Here is a 25302-nt window from a genome sequence, read left to right on the forward strand (position 1 = left end):
AGAGGAGGTGGGCAGCAGGAGCAGGTGGGGGGGCAAATGGGGGCAGTGGGAAGGGGGCAGGTGGACATCTCATTTTGGCAAAGCAAAACAATGCTCCAAAGGGGAAAAAAAGTTTGGTGGTTCATTTTGCTTTGGCAAAATGGGATCTCCATACCGCGTCACAAACTAAATCATGAACCAGCCCAATTCATTAGTGTTTCTGGTTCAGAAAAGGGGAATGGGCAGTTCACTTTGTGCCCATCTCTAATGTTAACTATTGGATTTATAAAACATGCGTACTTCTCCTGAGATTTCAAGGGGCAGTGAAAAATAAATAAAATCAACCATATATTCCAGTGTGAAGATACCAGAAGCACAATTGTAAGCAACGCTGGGAGAGAAGGATAAAAGTGCTTTCAATCATATACAGAAATTTAGGAAAAGACAAAGTGCAAATGTTTGCATAGTATATATACAACCACATCAGTGATGGGTGCAAGGTTCACTAATTTTTCTTGACAGAATGACCAATCTCCAAACCTCAAAGCTTGCAAAAATATACAAGTGGCTAAATGGATAAAGTCATGTGGAAATGACCTGTTTTAAAAATCTCTGACCCCCCCCCCACACATACTTTTTGACCTTCTGCATTTTTTCCCATCCTCCTTTTCAACTTTAAATATTTGTACTTTAACGATATGTGGTCCTTCTAGAGATATACGGTCAGTGCAACCAACTGAAATATTAATCTCTCCGGCTGAAATTTCTTTGAGAAAATCAAGAGAAATCTTTATAAATCTTCTGGTCTCTCATCTCTGAGGAAGAAAATCAAAGTGCCTTATGAGAAGAACCATTACATTTGGATCACCGTATACTGGATATATACCAGATATAGTTTTATAAATATCATCAAAGTAGACGTCAACACAGACGAAGGAGCAGACTAAGCCCTGCATTTTTATGTTGTGAAATATAGGACTTTGTTCAGGGTATCATCTGCGTTTGGAGGGATCCACAAATGGCAGAAATCCATCTTATTCCCTCCTTCTCTCCATGGTGCACACACAGACACATGCCCAGTAAGGACTTGTCTCCACATGGCAATTGGAGCAGGCTAAATAAGGTTGTCAGGAAGTCCGGCATGCCATTTGGTGCAATCTTCACATCCAAATGGCACAAGGATCTCAAGCAAACCTATACTGTCCACAGCAGCCTGCTGTCAATTTGACAATATCGTGAAGCGGCTTAGTAAGAGGGCCGTTTCAAGATACTGGCAAATTAAACCCTGAGCTCCATGGAGGGGCCAAAGAAATGAAGAAGAAAAAAAATTAAGTTTGTGTTAGGGCAGCACATATGTACTACATCACTTTTAAAAAAAAAAGAATAAAGGGCAAGTGGAAAGTTTCCTCCTGGAAGGGTTTATTTGCTTTTCTCTTAAAAGTGCCTGCCTGCAGCCAAACTTTACGTACCCACATTTTGTCCCTGTCGTAGCTCTACTTTTGTCACTCAGTGCATTAACTTGCAGTCGATGTTCAGCACAGTATGTATGACACTGCAGGTTTCCTACTTCTGGCAAATAACTAAGGAGTCACTGGACACTGATAGTGCCGTGCTGTGCCACAGCCAGAGAGCCTTTAGATGTTTGGAAAAGACAGTATACCATATATTTTCGGACTATGTCCCCTCTGAGGAACAAGAAGTATAGGGCTGCATATTTCTTTTGTCCCACAAGTATCTCCACTCAAACATGGCGTGCACACTCTTTAAAACACTGGGAAAAACTGCAAAACTTGTTTATCCAAGATGAAAGTGAGGTGACACTACACAGTAGGATCCACAACGCTTCCTTCCTATGCTTTAAATAATTTCCACTGTCTCAAAACTAAGGGCAATCAATTCTAAACTATCAAGTTTCAATATGCTTAGATTTCTTTGAAGCAAAGTCAATAAACAAATAGCTAAAGGAAAGCAGACATGTGTATATGACCATAAATAACTTACGGTGTCTCCAGCATGACTTTACATACACTGGCCATTGTACTCAGACAGTCTGTTGTATTCTCAATAGGCAGTGTTTTGTTCTTGAAGGTTAAAAAACAAACAAAAACAATAATTTCAGTCATTGACCAATCCCTCCATAATTTATTTTGAATATACACACATTCTAAGTATGTACAGTAATTTCCCCACCTCACCCCTGACTGCTAACACAGTGGGTCACTTCCTCTGATTTCAAATTTTACAGTATTGTTGTTTCATAATGTAATACTGTGTAGATTCTTTGGGGGCATTACATGAAAGAACAGCACGGAAATGTCTCAAGTAAATAAAAACACAACTCACTTCTGCAACAAAACGTGTTGTGGCATTGCTCAGTGTTTTTAGCACTGGTGTGGCTTCTGCATAAAACAAGGACATCCTATTTGCCATCTCGTTGTTCACTTCACTCTCAATGTCGAGCTGATGAGAAACACAAGAGAATGGGTGTGTTTGTTTTGTTTTGTTTTAAAGGAGCAACACTCTCCTGCTGGCTGGCAACGCAGCTGATGGGCCAGTGAAGCAAAACACATTTCTAAAGTGCATGGCTAGGACGCAAAGAACCATGTAAATAATATGTCCTCAGGAAAATCTTGGCTTGGGGGTTTTCTAATACTATTCAGGGAGGAAAGTGGATGTGCCAAGAGGGGTCTTTCCAAAAACAGTTTATGATATGACACTAGAAGGTCTACCCAAAAGCAGAAATATCTCACTGGGTGTGTCCATGCCTTTTGGTGCACCTGAAGCAGCTCTTTGGATGTAATGGAATCATGTGCCTTCCAACAGTATCTTGTTCATAGGGGTGCCCCCACAACTATCATAGCGTTAGTAGCCACAGTTCCAAAGTACGATTCACTTGGGTGGAATGTTACCAGACACTCTAATAAATGGCGAAGAAAGCAAGGCAGTAGCAACAGGTGGCTCCTCACCAAACAGGGAGTGCCTCTCAGCTCTTAAGTGGAAGATACCATGTCTGCTCAGTCCATAAGCCCACCCACTGGAGCAAGAGGAACCTTTTAACAGGGTGTCTAAGAGGGAATCTAAATATCAAAGAAATGAATGACTTACACTATAAAGAAAAAAAGACACAAAGTTTATCTTCAAGGCCTATATATGTGCAAAAAATCAGAACAGATAATATCAAGTCTATAATATGAAAACATTGCCTCTGGCTAATGAAAGCTCCATCCGCAATATAGGACTCCTTAGAAAGAAAGAAAGAAAGAAAGAAAGAAAGAAAGAAAGAAAGAAAGAAAGAAAGAAAGAAAGAAAGAAAGAAAGAAAGAAAGAAAGAAAGAAAGAAAGAAAGAAAGAAAGAAAGAAGTTTCACATGCTGTCTCCTTGTGAAAAAAAACAGAATTATCCAGCAGCTGCTGGAAAGTAGTTATCTATAACTAGTTACTTTTGAAAAGGCTCATTAAAAAAAGCCCCTCCTGTTGGAAATCCTGAAAAGTTGGTGGCAGTCACTCAGTTACAGAGTAGGCAACGGTGGAATTGAGGTACCCATGGTTTGAGTCGGGAAGCACAGCAGCTCCCTATGTTCCTGCATAGCCTCCCAGTAGAAAACACCCATAAATCCCAGGAGAAAATATTTTACTTACATGCATATTGTTTATTCTGTTCCGACTTAATGTCCTCCTATAATAGCTAAAGTCATTCTGAATTGCTGGGTTTCTCATCTTAATCAAAAAGAAAAGATTTTTTTTTAAAAAGAGAGAAGTGATCAGTTTGTAATATTCTTATAGAAAAAAGTCAACTAAACTTCCATTATTACTAACCTTAAGCTCATCAAAGCGGAGTGTAAAATGCAAGATCTCAGCAAACTGCTTGGCTAAAGCCTGCTCACGCTCTAGATGCTGTGTTGGTGTATAGGGAGGGCAAGTCAAGGATTCCAACAAACTCCGCAAGGCTTTTTCTGGGACAGGAAAACAGAATCCGAAACAGAATCAGGGGAGTTTATTCCTTTTTCTAAAAAAAAAAAAGTATTTCAAACTATAAACATGCAAACAGCCATATGCATGGCTGCCTTAGTGGAGCTGCTGAATAATGAAAGATTAAGGTTTCAAAAACGGAAGTGATTGCCTGGATTTAAGAATGATTAAATGGGTGAACACATTTTCCACATTAAAAGTCTCATCAAGGATTACTTTTAGAGGGTCTTAAAGGAAGAAGACAAGATACTTTGATTTTTTAAATAAAATAACTATAACAACAACAACAACAACAACAACAACAACAACAACAACAACAACAACAACCGTCAATGTTTTCAATGTTTTTGTAATGTTGACTGTGCCTGGTTCCTGTGAAAGAAAACCACATCTTCAATTATTTCTTCTCCTTTCCATTTTGGAATGAGAAATAATTCCTATTAGAGTACATATGGTTAAAACCAGCAACTAAGAGTCCCTGGAAAGCCTTAAATCGGTGATTTGCTACCTATTAAAATGGGATGGGAGAGCGTGGGAGGTTTAGCTGCTGAAGTTCATGGAGGCCCAGCTCAGATGCAAAGGAAAAGCAGGTTCCACAGTTTTTCCCAGTTCTTTTCCACATGACTGTCGATGACAGGGGCTTATGCGGAATGACCCTTATCCAGTTACCTTTGGCATGCTGGATGCATTAACACTGTAACTCATCATAAAATAATGGAGTCAGGTGTCAACTTCAGACCTTAAGAAGTGTGCTATGGCATAAACTTCACGGTGTACAGCTAACTTGATCAGAGGCAACAGACGTATCTGACAAGGTCCCATGAAACCCTGTGCCATAATAATATTTGTTAGTCCAGTAACCTATTGAACTTCTTCCGGACAGAAGGTCCTGCCAAAGCAGTAGTGCAAGACTGTACACTTGGTGTGAGGCATGGCAGCTGGCAAGCAGAGGACAGGTCTTCTTCATGGAGATCACAGCTTGCACGGAGGCAATCCCTGCACAAGCAGCACAACCTTGCGTTGCTACCTTGTGTGTGGTGCTTCCATGCAGCCGATTCTCAGGACAATACCTTCTTAGCCCTTCACGTGCCACAAGATTATTTATTCTGTTGCATGGATCCAAGCAAAACACACGGCTATTTCATTGTGTAGCCCCATTCTGGTCCTCTAAACTGCAGCATTAAAGAGGCCTCTTCCTCTTGCTCACACATGTCTAGCAATACAAAACTATCCTTGATGGTATTAAAGGGACTTTTAAGATTAGCAAATAAGCCTCTAAACTGAGGTCAGGGACTTGTAGAAGCACCAAACAATAACAACAAGAAGAACAGCTACCAGAACGACAGGAGCGTATACTTCAAAAGAAAAAGAAACCGACTGTAACTATGAAGGCAGTAAAGCATGAAGATTTATCTCACAAAATGTAAATTCTTTTGAGACTCTTAGATCCTCACCTAGCCTTAGGGAAAACTCATAGAACCGCTTCAGCCTCACAACCAGAGGACAGACAGAATTCCAGGCTCTTTCCTGAAGCTGGATATCGTTTGGGTTTTGTATCGCCTGGAAAACAACACCAACACCTTGACCAATTTCGTTTATTTTGCATCCAGAGATAGATCCTCTCTTTCTAAGGTGTATGGGTTACTCAGAGAGATGACATCTAATCGATGCAACACAGTCGACAGCAAAGAGGAAGTTAGCAGAAGCTATGGTAGCAATTCCCACTACATTACCGGTTGGTTGCCCAAAACGAAAACCATTCAAAATTCATTCATTCATTACCGGGATAAGTGAACTACATGTCTGATTCTATGCAGCCCTCAGCACAGTTTCAAAAAACTGAGTTACCAACCCTGCCAAGAGCGACTGGGCCTCTTTCTCCAGGTGGGCCTGCAAGGTCCAGAGATTCAAGCAGGGCAGGATAGGCCCTTCCCTTGCTTGAACCATAAGCCACCAGCACGGAGTGGGAGCCAGGGGACAGAGAAGGGTGGATGTCTCTAAATGGGAGAAAGGGGAAGCGCCCTTACTAATTTTGTTGTCGTCCTGTTAGGATGGACTCCCCCACCACCAACATCGGTTTTGGACCTGCTTGCCATTACAAAGTGGCCCCTTATTTACTTTTTCTGAGGAAGTGTCGCCCTCAATATTTAAAAGTTCTTCATCCTTGATTCAGTGAAGCTGGTGATGGCCTCATTCTACCCCTGCTCCATATTCCAAAAATTTGACTACATTTCCTTCTGTTTTTAAAAAAAATAATGTCTGACTCAGGGGAAGAAAAATCTGTCTCATCTCGCCCCCTCTTGTACGTTATTATGTAGAACAGTGGTTCTTAACGTGGGCGATAATGCCCCCCAGGGGGCGATTTCATTTTTCAGGGGGGGCGTTAGAACGAAAAGGGGCGGTGTGGGGGCGCTGGAGCACAAGGGGGGCGGTAGGGGGGCGCTGGAGCAAGCCAAACCTGTGAAGATGGTTGCAGCCTTTTTACAATGTGCATGAATATATATTTTCCTCCAATCTTAATTCAGTTTCAGAGTTTTCGTCTTGAAATTTTTAGTTTCTGCATTACGGTTTGTTTTTATGCCCTTTTTATATTTCTTTTTGCGTCTTAAAATTCGCTTGCAACTAAATCATTAAATGTTACTTTTGGGGGGCATTTCATTTTCTTGGAATTGAATTTTGTTTTCAGGGGTCATTGGATTTAAGTGTCTTAAATAAATAAATAAATAAATAAATAAATAAATAAATAAATAAATAAATAAATAAATAAATAAATAAATAAATAAATAAATATCATCACCACGGGGAGGGGGGGCGATGATAACTTCCTCAATGGCTCAAGGGGGCGTTTCTTTCAAAAAGGTTAAGAACCACTGATGTAGAACATCATATACATTGTTGATGCTCTATACATGAATGTCATATATTGATTCACAATGTATGATAAAATAAATCAAAAAAGCACACAGAGGTCACCAAGTCAAGTCTATTTTTGAAGTCTCTATTTGCAGACATGCCATTTCGTGCCGGTTTGGCATGCAAGTTTGAAACCTTCTGGCCAACACAAAGTGCACACATTCCACCAGCTGGCTCAAGAGCATTTAAAAAATTACTTCTTTGGACTTTAACTCTTGGACTCCTGCAGCCATCATGGACAGAAGGAGCGGTTGGGGAATTGTACTTCAGAAGATTAGCTTTTCCAAGCTCCAAATAATTAAAAAACAAGAGCTTAAATAAAAACCACAGTGCAATCTTGTCTCACACAATTTCCATGCACAAGAACCAAGTAGAGATGTAACATTTCAAAAAATTTCATTTTTTTCTGGAAAAAGTCCCCCCACCTGTGTTTTTCTGGAAAAAATGGAATTTTTGGGAAATTTTACATCTCTAGAGTGAACTTAAATACATAAACTCTCAGAAGTCTTTCATTAAGGTCTTCGTGTTATATAGTTTGAATACCATATCAAGGATGTATTATTTAAAATTGTAAAAGAACATATTTCCCATGCCACATTCTGTCAGTTTTTCTGAAAAAAACCCCACAATTTTGAAAAAAAAACCCCAAACCCAACCAAGCCCCCGTTTCTCTCTCTCTCTCTCTCTCTCTCTCTCTCTCTCTCTCTCTCTCTCTCTCTCTCTCTCTCTCTCTCACACACACACACACACACACACACACACACACACACACACACACACACACACACACACACACACACACACACACACACACACACACACACACACACACACACACACACACACACACACACACACAGAGGTTTCAATAAGATTAAGGTTTTGATGACCTCCTAGAGTAGCAATAACCTTCTGTCTTTGAAACCCGTACAAAAGCCAGGAAAGTCCTCACAATCTGTAGTTTCAAATTTTGCAGAAAGAAAAATACATTATTTAAAACATCAAGGCCAGAATCTTCTTCAGTTTTACCATCCATTACACACATCCAGCATTTGGCTCGGGGGGGGGGGGGGAGAGGTATTCAATACTCTGATATTCACGTGGCAGCCCTGTTACTTCCAATCAGGGTGAGTAAAAATCAATGACCTTGTAAAAATCAAATTGATTTAAATCACAATTTAAATTTTAAAACAATCATTAAAAATTTTTAAATCAAAATATTCTGATTATTAAAATTTAAGTCACGATTTAAATCAAATTCACCCTGCTTTTGATGAGGAAAGATCCTTCTCAAGCAAGGGTAAGCTGGAACTCATATAAAGCCCGATGACTCTGGGGCATGATGCTCCTAACAGGAGACAGGCCCTTGTTGGTCTTGCCGGGATAGACAAAGTTGAAAGAAATACTGCAAACTGGTGTTTAACGTTCCTTCCTCGTAAAATCTGGCGCTGTGGTATGGTATAACGCACATCTCTAATCTCTTGTCCAGCTCCTTTGTAAGATTGCAGGTCTGAAAGCATGCTCTCTGAATCCTGTAAGACAGCATTGACTTGGTTCCATATTTCCCTTTCTCCGTCAGAAGGCTGAGCATCTAGGCAAAACATAAAAAGCAGATATTATAAAAAATATTTGAACTGCAAATCTAAAAGCACAAAACCACAATTTACTTCTGGGGATTATCGTACGTTGCTTATTTACTCCCTATGCAATTAGCCTGCAGACAATTCCAGTGAAGCTTTGCCAACTGGCAGAAACAAGTCTTGATTTTTATACTGTATAAAATATAATCAGGATTCAAAATGCTTTTTGCCCTCTCTCAAAAGGGCCCGATGCAGAGTTTATTTACAAATAAAAACAAAAACGTATTGATATCAGCAGACTAGAGGTGAAAAACCTAATGGACTCTACTCAGTTACACAGTACTGTATGTTGCTTTGGCATTTCTACACAGGAGATGATGACCTCACCTCCATGCTCAACTACTATCTGCCTCCACTAGAGTGACAGGTGATGTTCAACTAGGACTTACAGTCTACGTATGAGACAAGCTCACCCCAAAGGGATGGTCTCCCTGCCCAAAACACAGACCACTGACACAAAGACAAGAGAAATAAGGAATCTTTCCCCTCTCTTCCATTCCTAATCATAGTCGTCATATCACCCTGGTTTTTGCCCTGTGACCTTTCATTATTTGTACCTCTTAATACCTGAAAATAAAACATCAGTGACTAGCAAAAATTGTAAAAATGGGAGCAACATCAACTTTAGCAAGAAGCTAATACAAACTGATTTAGAAAAAGTGTCTGCTGGATTACAGGTTTTGAAATGGATCATTTTCGAAGGAGAAGTCACCTCTGCCCAAGATTGCAGCCAATGTCATTATTACAGGATAATAAGTATTGTCAAAATAGAGGAAATGCACCCCCCAAATACAGGAGAAAAGTGGGCATGGACCTGCATGGATTAGCATATACTAAGTTATGTGTATTGATTCCATTTTTTGAATTATTACTATAATTTAAATAGAAATAAGAATACATCTCATCACAGTGAGGAAAATGTATCAGTGGCTCCCTACTCTTCATGCTCTCTTCTTTTGACTCCTTCTCTCTGAATTAAACGTGGACTGGATACCTCTTCCAAGAGAGGCCTCCTTTAAGTCCCCCCCCCAAAAAAAAAAAAACTGGGGAAGGGGCTCTTTGCCCAATCACCCTTATCTATTAGCCTTGTTATATTAGTTCCTGCAGGCCACTGCCTATATTATTCAAACTACACACACAAAAATGCAACAAAAATGGAAGAAGAGCCATTTTTCAGGTCACTGAAACCACACTCCTAACGCTGATGTACTCACTTACTGGAATACAGTGGGGTCTTGACTTGCGAACTTAATGTGTATTGGGAGGCGGTTCGCATGTCAAAAAGTTCGCAGGTCAAAATCTGCATTCCCATTGGAATGCATTGAAAACCATTTGATCCGTATCTGCTTTTTTCCGGCAATAGAAAGACACCCGCACAGGCAAGGAAAGCAGGGGAGAAAGAGCGGGCGGGAGGGGAGCCTGTACAGGAAGGAAGGAAGGAGAGAGGGAGGGGAGAGGAAGCCTGAAGCCCACCTCGCCCGAGTGCCGGGCGGGCGTCTCAGAGGGCAGAGCAGGGGAAGAGCCGGCCTGACAAAGGGCGGCGAGGCGCGGGGCTTCCTCCGGGGAGAGCGGGCACCGAGAGGGGAGGGAGGGCGCACTGCGGAGGCTGGGAAGGAGCGGGTGGGACCCCGAAGGCAGCCCACCCAGCCCCGCGAAGCCTCCGGAGGGAAGAGCGTCTGGCCGAGGTCGCCTGAGGGAGGGACGGACGGAGGGAAAGGGTCTGGCGGGTCAAGGGAGGGCAAGACGAAAGGACCGGGAGAGGAAGCCCAAAGCCCACGTCGCCTGAGTGCCGGGCGGGTGTCTCAGAGGGCAGGGGAAGAGCTGGGCTGACAAAGGGCAGCGAGGCACGCCGGGGAGAGCGGGCGCAGAGAGGGAAGGGAGGGAGGGCGCGCCGCGGAGGCTGGGAAGGAGCGGGTGGGACCCTGAAGGCAGCCGACCCGGCCCCGCGAAGCCTCCGGAGGGAAGGGCGGCAGATTCACCTCGCGGCTACCGGAGGTGCCGAGCGCGGCGGCGGCGGCACGGACTCCCCCTCAGCCGGCCTGAGCGGCGGCGGGAAAAGGAGGCAGCCGGGTCGAGCGGCCGCGTCTGCCCAGCCGATCAAGCTTTTCCCCGGTTCCTTACTGTTCCTTACTGCTCAGCCACCCAGCTATGCTTTTGCCCTATTGGCTCTCCCCGCCTCTCCTGCTTCCCCCCCCCCCACTTTTTGGGTTCGTATGTCAATTCTCCGTTCGCAAGTCAAAATGGATTTTTGCGGACGGAGAAGTGCGCAACTCAAAAAGTTCGCAAGTCAAGCCGTTCGCAAATCAAGACCCCACTGTAGTGTTTTGGATACCCTTCGTCAATCCAGATGCCCTCCAGATGCTGAAGGAGAATGATTTAGGGAAGGATGTATTCACATATCAACTAGAAATCTGATTCTCTCTAAAAATAACTATTTGGGCTATATTGCCTTCCAAACTAGCATCCAGAGGAAAAGGATAAAGCATGCAGAAGTGACTGCTCATTTCCACTGGTCATCGGCTGAAGAGAGAGGAGGTGAACGGGCAATAACAGAATTAGCCCTTCAAGATGGTCCTACTAAAACAAGTATGTGGTATGAGCCTCAGCCAGGACCTGACAATACTGGCCTCCAATGCCAGTAGCATTAAATTATTCCACAGTACATTCGTTTTGAACATTCAAAAGGGAAAGGAAGGGAAAACCTGAAAAAAGAGGCTAGAAGCCCAAATATGGCACGTGATTAAGTCGCACTAAGTACATGTGCATATAATAGCTACTAAATTGTTACTGAAGTCTGCTGGAGTCAAGGGAACAATGTAGAGAACTATTGTGTCACATTCTGCTGAAGCTGAGCAACTGGGTGTTAAGGTTCACCATCCGTAGAGGTAAAGGTAAAGGTTCCCCTTGACATTTTTAGTCCGATCGTGTCCGACTCTAGGGGGCGGTGCTCATCCTGTTTTCAAGCCGTAGAGCCAGTGCTTGTCCGAAGACAGTTTCCATTGTCATGTGGCCAGCGTGACTAGGGAACGCCGTTTTACCTTCCCACCGAGGTGGTACCTATTTATCTACTTGCATTTACATGCTTTTGAACTGCTAGGTTGGCGAGGAGCTGGGACAAAGCGACGGGAGCTCACTCTGTTGCGTGGATTCGATCTTATGACTGATGGTCTTCTGACCCTGCAGCACACAGGCTTCTGCAGTTTAGCCCGCAGCGCCACCATGTCCCATATCATGAGAGGTTAGGAGAGGAGGAGGAATTGTTTTAAATATCAACAAATTTAAGAAAGCCTATAATGTGGGGTAAAATGTTTTGGAATGTGGATTGGCTCCACTATTATTAAAGAAGTATCAGCCATCATCTTTCCTGCACTGCACATAGTGCAGGTGATGGGGGAGGAAAAGAAGACACGGGCACTTGACTCAATCTAGGCAGCCCTTCTCCTCTTCTGAAATATTTGGGACAAGCGTGCTTACCGAACAGCAGTGACCAGTTAGGCCAACGCTTGGAAAATCTGCTATCGTAGATTACAGTTCCCATGCTTGCTCAACCAGCTTGTGGTCCAAAATAACATTATTTGTCTGGTCTCTCTGCTAGACAATGTGGATAGTGCTCCACTGGGCATTATGTCTAGCACAAAAGCCAACACGCAGTCTTCTAATTCAATTAGAGTCCCCCCAAATCAGGAATGACTTGTGCTTATTTAGGACTCCAAAACTCTTGTATAAAAAGTCAAGGAGAGCAAGGACTCCCCTCGAAGATCATTTTCCTCCTGCTTTGTACACATCACATGAAAGGTTTCTAACTTTTAAGTGTGGCTGTAAAATCTAGTAGTACACATTTTACAAGAAAAATGCATGCTGCAAATAGCCTGAGGTGCTCAAAGTTCAGCTTACCAGTTATTAATTTAGGCACGTATAAGGCTTAAAAGAAAAAGCCCAGAGAAATCCTTATATTTTAACAAGATTTACTATGATGGAATTCTCTGCAGGTGCAAATGAAAGAAAAACCTTCATTAGGAGAAAAAAAACTCAGCTATGCAACACCCAAACTAAGCTAGCTTTGGCCATTTTAGCAAGCCTTGATTCTCAGAATTTGGCTAGCGGAACAATGTCATTATATTATACCTGCATTAATCCATACCCAACATTTTATCGTTCATTACTGTTTATAGAGTCTAGACTTTAGACAGACAACCCTTCCACAACATGAGATCTGTGACAAAATGATGCAGCTGTTCAAGGGTAAGACAAGCTATCTTGGGGCATTTCAGATGTCTGCACAGACTGAGAATATGACTTAGAAACAGAACCTAGAGAACTGACTGTCCCTGTGGTAGGACCTCTGCACAGATCCTCCCAGATTCCTTTAGAAAGCTGGGGTGAAAATGGAGAATTGTACATTTTCAGTCTCCAAACTTTCTATTTGATTGCTATTGTAGGATTCCCTGCACCTTGCTTAAATGATAAATTAAAATCATGATAAAGCATAAGTGATTTTATTTTTCTTCTTGGTCCTCTTCTGCTGGTGGTTGACCATCATCATGGCTATACAGACTTTGGATGTGGCAGCTCTAAGCAATGACGTTGTGAGGCACCATTGTGATTATTATTCACCTATTGTTTAGAAAAAAACAGGAATAGGTTTGGCTCTTGAACCCTACACTGCTGCTCACTCCTGAGGCAGGTGAAGGCTTCAGCCTGAATGGCTGAGAACATCAGGGACACAAAACATATTTACCTTTCATACAAATATCATGCAATCTGTAATGCTGTACTCTGAGAAGAAGACTGCATCCGATGAGGTTCTGTTCATTTGCAAATAATTACAAATCTTGAGGTTTTTATATTACCAATTTCTTCCATCTAGCTCAAGCCCTTTACTTCATATGTTCCAGTCTTTCTTTCTTTCTTTTTTGGGAGGGGGAGGGTGAAGAATTTTTAGAAAAGTGGTTCCCAGCTTTGGATCCCCAGATGTTCTTGGAGTAAAACTCCCAGAAGCCTTCACCACTAAGCTGTGCTGACCAAGATTTATGGGAGTTATAGTGCAAGAACACCTGGACAGCCAAGGTTCGGAACCACTGCTTTAGAAGAAATCTTATGCTCATTTGGATGCAATGCTTCTGCAAATACTAAGTGTTGCTCATTTACCTACATACCCACAGACTCTAAAATATTCCAATTGACTTAAATGTTTCTCACAAGCACAAGAAATCACTATATGTGAGAAACCACAGTTGTGCTGCTGATGTCTTTGGAGGCATGTCAGTTTTCAACAGTCCTTCCTGGATAGAAAATACGGATGGCCTGGCCTCCTCTCCCCAAAGATCACAGATTCCATCTCCAGGCATCACTCACCACAGGCCATACTTGCAGGGATAAAGGGGAATAGGAGCCCCAAAACATCTGCCCAGGCCATAGGTTCCCCAACTCTTCTTTACATGGACTAGACAGCAGGGAAACACAACCCAAATATGGGCTCCCCAATATTTTCTACATGCCCAAGATGACAAAAAATGGGCTTAGTGAAGACCCTTTGTGCCCTCTAGGGGTTTTGGATGGTAATTCTACCTTTTTTTAGGGTTCTCGGCTCCCCTGCCTTCCCTACCGAACCCATTTTTGTAAGGAAAGACATTGAAACTGGGTTTCAGGAGGAGTCCTCCAAGATCTAGCAATGGGCCTGTGCAACCCCCAGAGATCACCCACTCTTACAGAGGAGGACTGTGCTCTTAAGCAAAACAACAATGGGGCATTCCTTCTCTTTCAAAAAAAAAGGTCATTCTAGAATACGAGACATGCTGTATTTTGTATCAGGAAGATGCTAGGATAGAGGCAATTCCAGAAGGATTCCATCCTAGTAGTTGTTGCCTCCATGCTTCAAGAAAACACAGTTTGAAAACAGGCCAAAGAATACTCTTTTACAAAAATGAATATGAGAGGTGAAGACCCCCTGACATTCCAGATGTTTTGGCCAGTGACTCCCCATAACCCACATCTAGTATGGCTGGTGATAAGGGAGGGTGGGAAATGTAGTCCAAAAGCTCTGAAGGCCAAAGGTTTGGATCTATTGTGCTGATATAAAGATCACAGCCTATGAATAATAATAGATGCTCTTATGCAAAATAACCAGGGAGCATTAAGAAATTCAGACATTTTAAAAATGAAGTAGGGGGTTTGGACTGTAACTGACACAATGGCTATTAGAAGTTCCTTCCATAAAAATGTTAGTTGTGAAATAGAGTGGCTTGTGTAAAAAACCAACACAAACCTCCCTCATCTGTGTTTAAAAAGATATAATACAACAGAGCAAGCACAGCTGATGTGTTATATATCTTTAGTGGATGAAGGGCATGTAATCCATTTGTTGATCAGTTTTTAAAGCAATGCTCCAATGACAAGCATTCAGACTGTAAGCAAGAGAGATGTATTAGCAATAATCCAGTAGAAGATATGGTTAGTAAACTAATATGCAAAGCATATTACATTTCACCAGATGACAGATACAAGGCAAAAGGAAATGCAATCACAGGTTCTATTTCAATTGCTATACTATCATTTGCTTTTACAAATATTGCAGAAAAAACTACATATGGACAATCTGTGGCCCACCTATCACAATCAGCTGACTTACATGTGACCTGTGAGTCCCTCCCTGCTCTCCATCTGACTCACCTACTGCCTAGCTAATTAGTGCCTGCAACTAAGGGTGTGATGTCTGCTCCTGAGCCATTACCAGGGTTAACCAGCTGTGCAGTAGGTGGTGAGGCACTCACATTAAGAGATCTCAATATTCCAGGAGGGAAAGCTTCAATTTCCTAATTCCCACATGCAAAAAAGGAATGGGAAAGAGCTTGAGTGTGTCTGAGGTCATACACATGATCAGACACAACCAACCCTACTCTCTGCCATCTCCAGCCACTCTGACCTCTGATCCACAGTCAACTGCTGCTGCAGCAGCACTGGAGATGAAAAAAAGTTGCCCAAGTCTACATTAATTCAACACTGAATAAAGGGTTGGAAAGTGTCATATAAAGCATAAGTGGGCATTATTCTTTAGAGGGCAAATAATAGCTAAAATATTAAGTTAAATCTTTCAAGAAATACTAAGGAAATCAGAGAAACTTTGTGTCAGAGCTCTTTCAATTTGCCTGAATTGGCTTTTCTATTAGACATAACGTTTGCAAATGACAGGGGAAAATAAATCTATTTTTCATGTGCAATGTTGACACTTTTCTGCCTAACTGGTCTTTAGCAGTTCCATAGTAATGTGAAATGCCTGTATGCATTTCCAAAAGAAAAAAAGGGGGAAAAAGAGTAAAGGGCAGAATAATTTGCTTACAAGTCTCTTTGGAATACAGTGCAAGCCACCGAATAATGATAATTTTGTATGGCAAGGGGAGGGGCATGCATGTGACCTCAAGGCTTACTTCCTATCTTCAAAATGGCACCACCTAAGATACAAATTTAGTAAGATACAAATTGAACAAAAGTCATTAAAACTCTGTTCCCTGTAGACGGTAACAACAAGATTCTAAAACATAGGCTCATGCAATTAAGAGGCTCCCATTCAGAATACAAGGCAATGCTAGCCTGTTAAGCCAAACTGTTTTATGACTTCTAACATTGCAAAAATACATTGGTATTTTGGACGAACTGAACAGCCAACATTCAAAATTAGGAAGGAAACCTTTAAGTGGTGTGCACTGTATACTGCTTGTATGGCAAATTATTAATCCATGCAATATATTAGGAATTTAAAAAAAAAACTTGAGAAAAGAATGCAAGCCAGGCAGGTAGCTTTGCTCACTTTCAAAGTCAAGGAAAAAATTTGGCCCTTGCTCAAACTCTGTGCAAGTGAGAACTTTTAAAAGATTTCCCATTTGGTTCCTGAAAAATAGAAAAAGGAACAGGAAAGATGCTCAGACAACAATTCTTGAAAACACTGAGTTAGATCACTTGTGTTGCTTGAAGGTGTTTTTTTTTATCTGTCAAAGCAATTCAGGCTTAAACATTTCTTCTCAACCACTTCCCAAGTCAGGGAAAATGACGTTCCAAGCTTTGAACTTACTTTCAAAATCCAGGAAAAAATGTGGGTAGTTTTCAATTTCCCTGGTAAGGACTTTAAGAAGATTACCCATACCAGCAAACCTAGTGAATGCAACAAAATCATAAAGAGTTATATATGCAAAATTAGAATGTAGAAAAAGTTAAGGGCTTGACATGCACTGCTATTCTGATTTCAAATGGAAACCAACTAAAATGCAGACAGTTTTCTAAAGCTATACTCAAAATCAATGCTGTAAGCGAGACTCGTTGGGAATATTTCACACATTAGCCAGCTGTGAAGGAGCTCAAATAAACTCATGCAGAGAAATTAAAATTCATTACTGAGACTGGAGTTAGAGAATATTTAAGAGAATTTACAAGATATGACATGGGGTCAGTTTCCAGTGATGTCCACAAATGCTAGCTTCTTTTGTACCATTACTGTCTGTGGTGACACAGTTTTTGGATTTTTTTTGTGTGTGTGCCATAAATGTGGGCACAGCATATTTTGGAACGGCATTCTAAAATTTATTTCTTATTTTAGCGCTGCTATGTTTGTTCTGTACTTGATCTAACATCACAGGAGCCAACTTCCATCCGTGGAATGGAAGGCCTCCTTCCTTTTCTTCTTTTTTTTACAGTTCTTGTGTGCTCTTCAAAACTGATCTGAAAGAAGCTCCCTTATTGCACAGCATACCAGGTGAACAGGTAGGCAGCCTACCAAGGAAAGAAAATCCATATTCTTGGTGGATGGGCACTACAGGATATAACCAAGTATACCCAAGAGAAAACATAAAAATTATTCTAATTTGTCCATGCAAAATGCATCTCAACCAGAAGTTGGAAACCTTATTTTTGGACTACAAATCACAGAAACCTGGGAGGTGGTGCAAGTTTGGAGGTGCAGCCCCAAAGTGTAAGACTTTCAAGCTTTGATCTGAAAATAGTTGGAATCTATACAGTGACTACATTTTTGTTTATTTCTCAGTCACCTTTATATTCAGTTATTTAAGGCAGTTTATGGCGTTTCGATATTACCATAATTACATAGGCTTGTAAACAGCCCCAAAATTATTTACATCCAGACAGAGTGTTGGTTCCCTCCCCCCCTTTCAGAGCACTCGCACACCACAAATGGATGATCTATAGACTTTTTGGTCTAATAAAAATATTTCTGGACAAGTAATTTTGGATGAGTTACTTGTCAGATTGACTTAATGGAGAATTAATGCTTTATGTAATATAAAATATAATTACTTTATATTCTCTGAAACAACCAGTTTTCAGTAATGAAAGCAGAATATCCAAGAAGAATTCAATGTAATACAAAGATTTGTCACATTATAAAAACTGACTTAGGAGGAACAATTTTCATAGAACTCTGTTGTTGAAAGAACTATGAACAAACGTGGCATGAGGACAAACCCAATGATGTCATCAGTTTCTGATCTGGGGTAATGCACTCAAAAATGTTTTAACCCTTTCAAGGAGTTTCAGGCACCCCATAACTTATCATCTTACAAACTTCTTATCACTGATATGCCAGAGCAGGTATGTCAAGCCCTTTTCAATTAGTAACATTTTGCATACAATGTATTAAAACATGCAAGACCAACATAACTTTAAGAAAGCATAACCCGTTTGTAAAACAACAAGGGGAAAAACACCACATCGATTTTTCAAATCTAAGTTTGAAATATGATGCGTGGATAAAATAATTTTCATATTCAGCTAAATCCCATGTTGTAAACTTTCTACAGAATTCCATCAATACCCCTCCACACTTCCACCAATCCCATCATGCACAAATCTCAGTATGCAGAATACTGTACAAAGATCATGCAACGACTGTTTGAAGGAGAATGGGTTTCAGAAGATAAATAACCTCTGATTGTACATAATTAGAGATTACATGTCCCAAAACTCAACTTTAAAAGCACAATTTACCACATGATACAAATGAAATCAGATTACAATCCCAGAATAAATTTTAATCCTCGAAACCACAAATCATCCTAATTAATCTCAAAGCATGGCCACTATGAGAAGACAGGATGATCCCATGAACTCATACCTGGGACTGCACAGAGTCTTTACTAGCACAACAAAGGTAGTACTCTTTTGAAAAACAAATAGGTTCAGAGCTCAATAACCCCAAACCAGTTTCAACTCAATCCCATTAGAATTCTGGGAGTTCCTCTCCACAGACACCTACATTTTGCTCACCTGGAACAGGCCTCTTTTTCCACGCTGCTTCAGGCCTACTTCCTGTACAAAAAAGGAAACTACCCCGGTCCTTCGTGAGCAGCCTAAATCTTTAGGGATGCTTTAAATTTGCTGCCTATTAGGCTGTATTAGAGGGCTCCTCTAAAGAACAACACACCACAAGGACTAGGCCTCCCAGGAATCACTGGGGCAGTTTCCTTTTTGTACAAAAAGTAGGCCTGAGATAGCCTGGAGTTAGTTGAGTGAGTGAGTGAGTGAGTGAGTGAGTGAGAGAGAGAGAGAGAGAGAGAGAGAGAGAGAGAGAGAGAGAGAGTTTAATGCAAGTGGGTTTAATGCTCTGTAATGTGTAGATGTGTCTAACCTACAGAAATACACCTCTAGCCTAGACTACATAGTTAGAACAGGCTAATTCCGTTTTAACTACCATGGCTCCATCCTATGGAAGCCTGGGATCTGCAGTCTGGTGAAGGAATTCTGTATTGTGGTCCACAGCGCATAGTAGATCCCTCTGGCACAGAATTCCAAGTCCCACACTAAACTGCAACTCCCTGGATTCCACAGGATGGATCCATGACAGTTAAAGTGGAGTCAAGGTGCGATAACAGTACCATGGAGATGTTGCTCTGTGGTCTTCAGAAGGACACAGAAAAAGAGTCAGACATGCTTCAGTCTTCGGGTTCCCTACTAGAAAACATAGTTTTCTGTATCCTGAGGGAAAAAGAGGGTGTATTTGTACTGTATTCTGAAGAAAGAGCAGGAAATGTTATCAACATTATTATCATGCCATTACTGTTTTCTCTGAAATCAGCTGGTTATCCAGGATTGCTTCAACAGCACTAGGGAGCATTTTACATATGTGCTCTGCATTTCCATGTACAGTAATGACTGTGATGGAAATGTACCCACAGGATCAATCTGCCCCCAACGCTCTGCCTTCACAATATCAGTGTGTACAAGTTCCCAATAAGAAGGTAGTTTTCTCTCTCTCTCTCCTGAATTTCCGAGACAAATCGTTTTATTCAGTACTCTATGCAAATCACATAGTGGCTAGGCTACAATGCTTCCTTACTTTTCAACACATTTCAAGCACAGACATACAGCTGGGAATGACACAAGCACAACGATTGTGGCAAGCAGCAACATCACTTGAGTCAAGGCAGGATTGAACTTCAACCCTACTCTAGTAGTCCTGCTATTGAGGGTGCTGATGGCGTTACAGGGTCACTAATGGAGGAGGAAGCTCACCACCCCCACTGGAAATGTTTCCCCACCAGTGGATGCTTCTCAGTCACCAAACAGAAGGGAGGAAGGAGGAATCTGGCAGTGGCACAGGATCATGGGGGCCACAGATTCTGTTATCAAAACAAGGGAGTTTCCCTGTAGCTGTTTTCCACTGCAGCACCATTTCCAGTCACTGGGAAAGGCAACATGAGGGCTCAATATGAAACAGGCCTGACATTCCAATTAACACATCTGAGTCAGGCCTGGAAACATTCTCCTATCACGAGCCAGCGACTTCCTCCAAGGCAATTCAAACCAAGCCCTCCAATAACCCAGATTAACAAAGTTCTTGATGTATGTTTGTTGAAGGCTGTCCTGGCACTTCCTCACTATTTCACACCCCACCTAATGAAAATAAATCCCTTATTTCCAAAACATATTTTGCAAAATAATCCTTGATTACCACCAGGAAGTGAAGAGGGAGGAAATAATATTTACAGTCTAAAGGATTAGAGGATATTATACGACGAGAGACAGCAGGCACTGATACGGCCAGAAGAATAGTACATGCTAGCAAGCACATGCAAAAGAAATATTTGCATGGCTGACACAGCATATATACTGGTTGCAGTTCAAAGATTTTTTAATGAGTTAGTATTAATGCAAGAATTAAAACTGAGGAAAGGATGAAAGTAGCAAGAATAAGTGCATGTCATTCAATACCGCATCTCAATCTAGTTTGTGTTTGAACAATATAATTTTGAACGGCTGCAAGTAATTTTGCCTTCAACTAACATGTTTAACAAAGGCATTTTTCCACATGCTAACTCACTTGCAGGCCAAAACTCCAGAACAGGGGTAGGCCGTGTCAGTAGGGCTTATGGATATTTTTTTCAGATTTGTCAGAAACCCGAGTGGGCAGGGCTTAAGGCAGAGGGGTGTGGCCAAAGAAGCTAACAAACCTCTTTATTTTTTAATATGTCTTTTTATTTGCAGTGATTATGTAGTGTAAAGGTTGTTACAATAGGGTTTTTTTTTCTGTCCAAAAATTAGTTCTATTTTAAAAACAGGTTTCATTCTAGTGGAATTTTTTTTAAAAAATTATTAATATGAGATGATATAGAGGTTTTGTGGTGACTTCAAAACATGACAAAACTGTTCCTTGCTCCCCTTCAAAAATTACACTAAAACCTAAGTTCTCCAAAATGGAAAAATCATTTAAAAAAGTAATTGTCTTTTTTTTTTTTTTTTTGCTGTAAAGCTTACTGACAATATTCATCTTGTTAACACTTGTTCTCACCATGAGATGTGAGTTGGGTTTCTGCGTTACATAGTGACATGACATATTACTAACAATTCTCTTCCATGTTGTGCCAAAATGATGTGCTGCAACAGTAAAGTCCCTAAGCCTTATTGCCACTCTTTGGAGTGTTTACCTCTTTGGAGGTATTAGCATAAGGTATTAGCATATGCTAATACATGTACACTAGAGGATTGTGGGAGGAACACCTAGCTCCTGATGGGGGTCCCACAGGACACCCCAAAACACTGAGGAGCTCTCTTGGTCTCTGGCAGGACTGGGGCTGTGCAGCCCTGTACTGAGTGGGAGGTGCAGCCAGGGGGTCACCATGACTTGGGGGGTTAGGGGACAGAAAGGGGATAGGAGGTGAAAGGGCCATTCCAGCTCATAGTTTGCAGGGGAACTGCCATGTTATAAAAGTGTTTTTTCCTAGGGGGAGGCATATCCATTGCACTTTGGGTATGTTGCTGATCCCTATGATTTCCCCAAATGTGGGGAACTCAACTGCATAATTTATGTTAATGGGGGATTGTGTTTGTGATTTCCCTGGTCTTTCTAAAATCCTTTTCATCTCTTTTTCCCTCATCAGGACCTACTGCAAAGGCAGCAAGTCCTGGTGATCTCTTGTACTCTATTGTTTTCTCCCTCTTTTTCTCCCCACTGGTAAAGGAGCAGGGCAAAAGGAATCACCATTATCAGGAGCCAGGAGGCTGCTTTGATTCTTTTCACCCTCTTTCTTTGCTGCTAGAAATAGGGGGAAGGCCATCTGAAACCCATTGCATTTCCAAAGGCAGTGCAGGTGAGGGGATTGCTTTTCCCCAATATGGTATGAGGAACTATGTTTTGCAAGATGTTTTCTATGGACAATTTTTGCAAGATAGTGATTTCCCCCCACCATTGGAACACATTAAATAGATTTCAATGCATTCCTATGGGGAACTGCGTTTCACAAGACAATGTTTTTGCAAGATAGCAATTTCCACAGAACAAATTAAAATCGTCTTGCGAGGCACCACTGTATGTGACATTTTGTGTCCAGCCCGACTCACCTATAGTGACACTGCAGACAGCCACCCACACCGCGGTACAGTGGTGCCTCGCTTGACGCTAATCTGTTCCAGCAAAATCACTGTAGAGCAAAATAGTCATCAAGTGAAAGTAAAAAGCCCATTAGAATGCATTAGAAACCAGTTAATGTGTTCTAATGGGCAAAATACCTCATTGTAAAGCGAAGATCTTCCATAGGGCGGCCATTTTCTGCTCCCTGTAGAGCAAAAAATCTGTCCCTAACACAGCGGGTGGCCATTTTGGAACCCCGACCAGCTGTTTTGATCGTCGTTAAGTGAAAAATCGGTTCCCGAAGGGAACCTCATCGTAAAGCGGATTTTCCCCACATCGTAAAGCAGATTTTCCCCATAGACACATCGTTTTGCGATTGCAATAGCAATCACAAAAACCTTATCATACAGCGGATTCGTCATACAACGAGGTAATCGTCAAGCGGGGCACCACTGTACAGTGGTGCCTTGCTTTACGATTGCCCCACATTACAACGAATCCGCATTATGACGATCTTTTTGCAATTGCAATTGCAATCGCAAAACGATGGTCTAAATGGGGGAATTTCACTTTGCAATGATAGGTTCCCTGCTTCTGGAATCGATTCTTCGCAAAACGACGTTTCTTAAACAGCTGATTGGCGGTTTCAAAATGGCCACTGGGTAAATAAAATGGCTCCCCACTGTGTTTAGGGGCAGATTCCTCGCTTTACAGGCAGCGAAAATGGCCGCCGTATGGAGGATCTTCGCTGGGCGGTGAGTTTTAAGCCCATTGGAATGCATTGAAAGGTTTTCAATGACTTTCAATGGGCTTTTTATTTTCGCTTTACGATGTTTTCGCTTAATGGCGATTTTCCTGGAACGGATTATCGCCGTTAAGCGAGGCACCACTGTATCTCTTCTCAATATGGGGAGGGGGTCAAAACAAAGAAGAAGGTGTTTCAACTTGGGTGTGTGTTTCCAGTGGGATTGCATCTGTTTGCAGCTTACCCGCAGCAATGGCACTTTTCCCGGCTTATTGCAATGGCGTAGGATTCAGAAAAGGCCTCTTATTAAGATGAAGGGATAAAAAGGAGGGATAAAAATGAAAATCAGAGGCCTTGAATTTAGAACACATCTGGCCCATGCACAGTGGCTTCGTATATTTCCTCAGAAGTCTGACTGAGTTTGAGGCCCTTATTCCCATGTAAGGTACATAGAACTGCAGCTGTGAACAGCCGTATAGTATCCAAAATGATATGGCTTCCCGACATGGATCCAGTTTCAAGAGAAGTGCTTATTTTCAGTCTATTGATAAAATCCTTTCATCAGCTTCTTCTTCTTTGTTCTTCCTACAAGAACTGTCTTTATTCATTTCAGCCATTCAAGGATAGTCCGGAGAAAAAGAACAGCTATCTACATGAAACATTTAAAATCTGGAGCTGTCCAACCCATGCACACTTTTATTATTAATACTGAGCAGAGCACATAAGAGTTGAACACATATTAATGAACAAAAAACTATCACTTCTGGCTGAAACAAGAGAAATTCTTGGGCAAAGCATCAACCAGGTTTAACTAGAGAAAGGTTTAAGATCAGCCAGTCTGTTCAATCAATGTATAGTGAAACAATTCTTATTGTGTCTTGTAACACAAACCTATTGCCTAGAAAAAGCAGAGTAATGACTAGCCTTGTAATAATAATAATAATAATAATAAAGTCCAGCAGCTGATTTAAGAAATGTTCTCAAATACAGGCAACCATACATTCCAAGTTAAAAACTGTAAAATGTAAATAGTAGGGTATTTTTAAATGATGTATTTAATAGCAAGCAGCTAGAAACGTATCTCAATTCAGTAGTAAAATCCACACAGTAACATCTTGTTAAGACAATTACGTTTATACAAAGTCCCACTTATATATTCAAGATCAAGTCTGTTCTAAAACTGCTAGTTTTAAGCCATGACAAATCCACATGATGATTAATCACACACAGACACCCTTTATGGCAAATATCATTTGCCCCTTTCATAATACTAGTGGCACGTGACTGCAGTGATCTATTATACAAAGAAAACAGACATTGTTCAGTGATGTGAGCAAAGTTAAACATATGCACAGAAGTGGACATTGTGCAGTTGTTTGGACAACCCTGCAGTGCTACACAGTGGATTTCCTGTGAAGGAGACATTTAAAACTCGCAGACTAGTCTATAGACATTTGCTCATTCAACATGGCTTCACATGGAAAGGGGAGGGGAGAAGAGGAAAGCAAGCTTGGAACGAAGTTTGCTAATTAGACAGTGCCCTCTGCTGCTTGAACTAAGAATTAAAAGAAAAAGGTCATTCAGAAAACAAGATGGGTGGAAATAGGCTTTCATGGTTTCTGTGTTCACATCAATAACAGTGATTCTTAACTAATCGGGTGTGCCCCCCCTCAAAGAGAGCTTAGCAGGAGGCACAAATTGGGTCGAAAAACAATAATATGCAGTGCTGACATATACTGTTTAATCTGGAAAATGAGAAAAGATAATTATACCTATTGCTTTCTCAGTATGAAGCTCATTATCTGATGAGGCACAGAAGTGCACCCCAAATACCAACACCTATTACCCTCTTTATATTTATTCATCTCTGTTAAGATGTAATTAATTTATTTAAAAAACCACACTAAACACTGAAACAAGTGCCCCACCCCAATTTACAAAGGCTTTGGTCTGTCTTTCGCTGCAATACTTCAAATAAAATTACTGGAGGTGTTTATGTTTGTCGAAAGGGGTGGAGTTTAGAAGGCAGAGAAACAGGGTTTTGTGCTCGAGATACTACAATGCAGTACATTTTCATACACAAATACATATAGGAGGAAACACCAGCTGTAGTGTGTTTGGAATGGGCAGAAGGGGGGGGAAAGCTGAGCTATCCTAACCCCTCTCAACCCTACTCAATCAGTAGAACATTAGGCCGAGGTCAGGGAA

The 25302-nt window shown here is 41.4% G+C and overlaps 1 protein-coding gene, 1 long non-coding RNA gene and 1 other non-coding gene across 16 annotated transcripts in view; 2 read left to right on the plus strand and 1 right to left on the minus strand.

Annotated features, from left to right (window-relative positions):
* LOC144587516 (uncharacterized) overlaps positions 1–24668 on the plus strand; it is a 75821-nt gene extending 51153 nt beyond the window's left edge. The window contains exon 2 of the long non-coding RNA XR_013542666.1: positions 24593–24668. This is a non-coding gene — a long non-coding RNA (uncharacterized LOC144587516). The remainder of the gene's footprint in view (positions 1–24592) is intronic.
* The window catches only part of CYRIA (CYFIP related Rac1 interactor A), a 101435-nt gene that overhangs the window by 8969 nt on the left and 67164 nt on the right, over positions 1–25302 (minus strand). For 5 of the 14 annotated variants that reach the window (XM_073001814.2, XM_073001804.2, XM_078388369.1 and 2 more), the window contains 7 exons: positions 16566–16645; positions 8330–8451; positions 5402–5507; positions 3795–3931; positions 3618–3695; positions 2323–2439; positions 1981–2060 (listed from right to left, as the gene is read on the minus strand). In XM_073001814.2, coding sequence (XP_072857915.1) covers positions 1981–2060; positions 2323–2439; positions 3618–3695; positions 3795–3931; positions 5402–5507; positions 8330–8451; positions 16566–16635 — 710 coding nt within the window. In that variant the 5' untranslated portion in view covers positions 16636–16645. Of the gene's footprint in view, positions 1–1980; positions 2061–2322; positions 2440–3617; positions 3696–3794; positions 3985–5401; positions 5508–8123; positions 8452–16304; positions 16385–16565; positions 16646–25302 lie in introns of those variants that run through there. The other 9 variants (XM_073001819.2, XM_078388381.1, XM_078388391.1 and 6 more) reach the window with 6 other exon arrangements.
* Positions 21678–21840, plus strand: LOC140703489 (U1 spliceosomal RNA). Its single transcript, XR_012082854.1, has one exon. It is a non-coding gene; the product is annotated as a U1 spliceosomal RNA (small nuclear RNA).

Source organism: Pogona vitticeps, chromosome 1, assembly GCF_051106095.1.
Source record: "Pogona vitticeps strain Pit_001003342236 chromosome 1, PviZW2.1, whole genome shotgun sequence".
Classification (NCBI taxonomy): domain Eukaryota; kingdom Metazoa; phylum Chordata; class Lepidosauria; order Squamata; family Agamidae; genus Pogona; species Pogona vitticeps.